At 40.5% G+C, this 5,460-nt stretch overlaps 1 protein-coding gene across 1 annotated transcript in view; it reads left to right on the top strand.

Annotated features, from left to right (window-relative positions):
- The first annotated feature begins 1,030 nt into the window (after nt 1-1,030).
- Nucleotides 1,031-5,460, top strand: part of LOC124019928 (myosin heavy chain, fast skeletal muscle-like) — a 19,548-nt gene continuing 15,118 nt past the window's right edge. Inside the window, exons 1-11 of the mRNA XM_046335375.1 lie at nt 1,031-1,258; nt 1,623-1,769; nt 1,978-2,134; nt 2,644-2,671; nt 2,936-3,044; nt 3,202-3,294; nt 3,469-3,529; nt 3,625-3,723; nt 4,021-4,124; nt 4,838-4,976; nt 5,204-5,322. Of these exons, the coding sequence (XP_046191331.1) occupies nt 1,043-1,258; nt 1,623-1,769; nt 1,978-2,134; nt 2,644-2,671; nt 2,936-3,044; nt 3,202-3,294; nt 3,469-3,529; nt 3,625-3,723; nt 4,021-4,124; nt 4,838-4,976; nt 5,204-5,322 (1,272 nt within the window). The 5' untranslated portion in view covers nt 1,031-1,042. The remainder of the gene's footprint in view (nt 1,259-1,622; nt 1,770-1,977; nt 2,135-2,643; nt 2,672-2,935; nt 3,045-3,201; nt 3,295-3,468; nt 3,530-3,624; nt 3,724-4,020; nt 4,125-4,837; nt 4,977-5,203; nt 5,323-5,460) is intronic.

Below are 5,460 nucleotides of genomic sequence, written 5' to 3'. Positions count from 1 at the left end.
TGTGTGGACTTGCATCCATTCAGCCACAAGCAACGTGGACTCAGTCCATTACAGTATATGAGGTTCAGTGGAAGTGGAAGTTACATTGGGAAGAATCACACTTTTGTTATCGTCATAATTATTAGTAATGACATCTATCATTTACGTAAATTCAGTGAAATTCAATTCAGAGACAAAAATGACATTAAAAAGTAATGTCATGGGAGTGTGGTGCTCCTGGAAGTGGGAGGTGCTAGTGAGACACAGAAATAAACACCTCTCTCATACAATTTATGTCCTTTCCCAGAGTGGTCCATAATTAACTTTGCTTGGTTGGCACTTCCAACCAGATATAAGGAGGCTGAGGCCCCAGCATCCATAAGTCAGATACCTTCTTCCTCTGTGGTAAGACCTCTCCACCTTCTTAAATGTTTACATTTATCTCATCTTTGTACTCAGCATCTGAGGCAGTAGCTAACTGCACTGTTTGAAATGACTTCTGAAATGACTTCTGCATTGTCTCTTGTAAGATTTGACAATATGCAATCAAGTGGCATTCATAAAAAAATATATATATATTTGTATTATGTGTTATACTTTAAATGTGTTTTATTTAAAATCTGTAACTTTCAGTGGTGCTCCTGCACTTGAAAGGGTGTTCTAGAATTTATCTGGGTCTTATGGGAATTTATTTTGAATTCCTGACAGAATGTGTAGTAAAGTGAGTTGCCACTAGGAAAATTAAAGTTACCAGTTGCACCTGTAGTTGAATTTGACTTGTAATGATTGAGTTAAATGTTTTCTAGCCCTTTAGGGGTTCAATGATAAAGCTTTAGACTTGTATGTTTTCACAAAAGTCTCATGTTTCACAGGGTCCTCTAAGAAGTACACATTCATCTGTAGGAGGGGAAAAAGAAGGTGAGACATGGTTTGAGTCTTCACATAAAAAGTGATGAGAATATTTGGTTAGAGATACCGCTCACCTAACTCTGTTGACTGGGGAAGAAGCACCACAGAGTCAATCGCGTTTCTTGTTTCATCTCTTTCCTAGTTATCCGTCACCATGAGTACGGACGCTGAGATGCAAATCTACGGCAAGGCTGCCATATACCTCCGTAAGCCTGAGAGGGAAAGGATTGAGGCACAAGCCGCACCCTTTGATTCAAAGAACGCCTGCTACGTGACAGACAAGGTGGAGCTGTACCTTAAGGGTCTGATCACTGCCAGGGCAGAAGGGAAATGTACTGTAACAGTTACGAGACCTGACGGAAGTAAGGAGGTAAGCCTGATCTGAAAAGTAGTCAAGTTTGTGAATTTACTCTATTTCTTAAAAAAGCACTGAAAATCCAAATAAGGCAATAAGAAATCAGTTACAAAAAAAATAGATTAAGAAGCATTACATTTTGTTTTGCAGACAATGTATCACCTTAAAACACATACTTTTTATTGCTGCTATTTAAAAATCATATAGAATGTTGACTAGTCAAGAATCTCCAGTTATGTGTCAGTGGGTGATAACTAAGTAGTTGGATTAAATGTGGATGTATATTTTTTAAATGATTCAACTTGTATTTAATGAGCAAAAAGCATTCAGTCATGTCCAGTTTGATCTGTGTTGTAATCTAGATTTCTGACTGTTTCAGGAAGGAAAAGAGTTCAAAGAGGCAGACATCTATGAGATGAACCCCCCTAAGTACGACAAGATTGAGGACATGGCCATGATGACCTACCTGAATGAAGCCTCTGTGTTGTATAACCTCAAAGAGCGTTATGCAGCATGGATGATCTATGTAAGAAACCTGCACATACAAACACACACATACATCAACATAATAAATACACACATACAGTACTACACATAAATGGACGGTAGAAACCAAAACATATCAATACAGTAAACCCACATCAGTTTACCAAAGTACACCCACATCCTCACATAAATCCAGGTAAAAGTACATCTGACTTTGTTAATCTCCTAAACTCATTGTTTTCATCCAGACCTACTCTGGGCTCTTCTGTGCCACGGTGAACCCCTACAAGTGGCTCCCTGTGTACGACGAAGAGGTTGTCAACGCCTACAGAGGGAAGAAGAGGATGGAGGCTCCACCCCATATCTTCTCCGTCTCTGACAACGCCTTTCAGTTCATGATGATTGGTACGATATCTCATGTATGGATGGATGGATGGATGGATGGATGGATGGATGGATGTGGATGGATGGATGGATGGATGGATGGATGGACGGACGGATGGTTGGTTGGTTGGATGGACGGATGGTTGGTTGGTTGGATGGACGGATGGATGGTTGGTTGGATGTATTGTTTGGTTGCATGGACAGATGGATGGACGGATGGATGGTTGGTTGGATGGACGGATGGATGGTTGGTTGGATGTATTGTTTGGTTGGATGGACAGATGGATGGACGGATGGATAGATGTCCATAAGTGCATATGAAAAATTGGATGGATCTATCAATGGACATTAAAAACTGCCTCAGTCAGGTATCTACTGTTTTCTAACAGTTTCTAACAATATCTGATTTTCACTAAGCTATCACTACAATGGAACATTTTCAAAAATGATATTCATCATTATGCTATGAATTAAATAATGTCTCCATAATGTTTCTTGAGTATGATAAGTAATGTGTTTTTTGATTGCAGATAAGGAGAACCAGTCCATCCTGATTACGTACGTTTTTTACTAAAATGTCACTTGAGAAAGTGTTCCTATTGTAATAAGTTGGGTCACTTGGTGTGATGAAATACATGACAATATGAATGGATTAGAGCATCAGGTTCTGTGTAATAACGAGTCGATTAGAAGGATTATTTGTTAAAGACTTATGTCAGAACACAGGTTAACAGTGTATTTTTCTATGCTATTTCTTAGTGAAAGACAATCTGACACTCAAACATGTAACTAAAACCCCTCTTTCTCTGTCATATAAACCAGTGGAGAATCCGGTGCAGGAAAGACTGTCAACACCAAGCGTGTCATCCAGTACTTTGCCACCATTGCAGTGTCTGGTGGCAAGAAGGAAGCAGACCCCAGCAAAATGCAGGTAAGTTATTCTTATGTTTGCCTTTTTAACACATTTCAGTTTGGTTTTCTGAGCAAACTTTTTTCCATCAGTGAATCATGTTTCAAGAAAAGTCATTGAGAAAAACAAACTTGAACACTTTTCCCGTTTCTGAGAAACTTGTGTTTGTCTCAATCAGGGGTCTCTTGAGGATCAGATCATTGCAGCTAACCCTCTGCTGGAGTCTTACGGTAATGCCAAGACAGTGAGGAACGACAACTCGTCTCGCTTTGTAAGTATGAAGGGCATACTGTGGAAGTTACCTCATATTGGAAACATTTATTTCAGTAGTTCCCTTTTGTTAAATCAATAGATGTCCAACAAACTGTAAAATTTAAAGGGTTTATCAAAGTAAAATGTTAGAATTATTTGTTGACCTATTTATAACCCCCATGCTCTACTACAGGGTAAATTCATCAGGATTCACTTCCAAGCTGGCAAACTGGCTAAAGCTGACATTGAGACCTGTGAGTTGGTTTTGATTATTTCTCAATGCTTTCCTAAGTTCACAGATAAAATGTAATTATATCATCTCCATTTAATCTCTCTCTTTCTCTCTCAGACCTGCTGGAGAAGTCCAGAGTGTCCTTCCAGCTGCCCGATGAGAGAGGCTACCACATCTTCTTCCAGATGATGACAGGCCACAAACCTGAGATAGTTGGTACGACAAAGTAGAGTTCAGGAGAAATTATTCCCACCCCCATCTGTGGAACTTGTTAAAAATATTCATAGTCCACACTAATAATACTATTACAATGAGTACATCCAAGGTAACAAGGCATCTAGAAATGGGTCAGGTCTCTGGGAAATATCTATAAAGTAATGCACTGTGATGCACTAGTAATACTATATGTATCATTGAGTCCATCTATTGAGTAAAAGAGGGAGAGATACTGTAAAGTTAGAACAGCAGAATTCTAAGAGATTTAACTGACAAGCTGTTCTCTGTTGTCCACAGAAATGGCGCTTCTCACCACCAACCCCTACGACTTCCCCATGTGCAGCCAGGGTCAGATCGCTGTGGCCAGCATTAATGACAATGACGAGCTGGATGCCACAGACGTGAGTTAAACAAAGGGTTAACCAAACTCTAGATAGGACCACCATACACACTGAATGCGGTGTGAAAATACAACCTGGTAGCGGCTGGGAATTGTCATGATTTAATCTACATTGACAATGTAGTCATTTAGGAGACTCCCTTATCCATAGCAACTTAGAGTACGTAAGTGCATACATTTTCATACTGGTCCCTCATGGGATTTGAACCCACAACCCTGGGGTAGCAAGTGTCCTGCTCTACCAACTGAGCTACATGGGACAAAATACTTGTGTTAGTTAGGCATGTGCCTCAAGCCACTCTTCATAACTTCACATTCCGACACGTAAGGCTTCCATAAGAGAGCTAAGTGCCCTGTGGAACTGTGTAAAACTCCTTTTGTGTTTCCATCACTAATGTGTTGGCACAGAGTCATATCTATTCATCACATTCATTCTGGAGATCATGTATTTAAGGGTCACCTCCTCCTCTTTGCCCTAAGCCCTTATGCACTTTAAAGCACGGATGGCTTCGACCATTACACTTATGTCTGTTTAATCCTTGGTTTCCTGTCCGCTTCCTGTTTGTGGTCTAATGTACACCTGTCCTTACTCTATTTTGTCATATCTGTCTCTATGTCTAAGCGCTTACTCCTACAGAGTGAGCCCAGAACTGTAGTGTAACTGAGCAAATTACAGTTCAGTTCATCTCTGTTGTACTTCCTCTTTAATTCCAGGATGCCATTACAATCCTGGGCTTCACTAATGAAGAGAAGATTGGTATCTACAAGCTGACAGGAGCTGTAGTGCACCATGGAAACTTGAAATTCAAGCAGAAGCAGCGTGAGGAGCAGGCCGAGCCAGACGGCACAGAGGGTGAGTCCCACTCATAGATATACAATATGTAGAGCATTAGTCCCATTCCCCAAAATAAAATAGAACACCTAAGACAGACAGTGCCACATGAAAGTCAGGCAGGAGATCATTTTTGGAGACCAAAATACTTCATTCAGATATGATTTGGCAAAACTATTTTGTCAGTGTGACATCATAAACAAGTGATCTTGTGTCCCTGAGTCTGTTGTTGTTGGTTCTCTCTCCAGTGGCTGATAAAATCGCCTACCTGCTGGGCCTGAATTCAGCTGAGATGTTGAAGGCTCTGTGCTACCCCAGAGTGAAGGTCGGCAACGAGTATGTGACCAAGGGACAGACTGTGGCTCAGGTAAGGCGGCCAAACACAGCATCTACCATTTTCTGAGCACAGGAATCTTTGTGGAGATGAGTGCGATGCTATTTTGAATAGTGCTGTTGTTTTTTCCAAGCTCGTATCACCTTATTACTGGACATGGTCAATATCATA

The sequence above is a fragment of the Oncorhynchus gorbuscha genome, unplaced genomic scaffold (assembly GCF_021184085.1).
Source record: "Oncorhynchus gorbuscha isolate QuinsamMale2020 ecotype Even-year unplaced genomic scaffold, OgorEven_v1.0 Un_scaffold_726, whole genome shotgun sequence".
NCBI classification, from domain to species: domain Eukaryota; kingdom Metazoa; phylum Chordata; class Actinopteri; order Salmoniformes; family Salmonidae; genus Oncorhynchus; species Oncorhynchus gorbuscha.
This window is presented reverse-complemented; position numbering and strand designations above follow the sequence as displayed.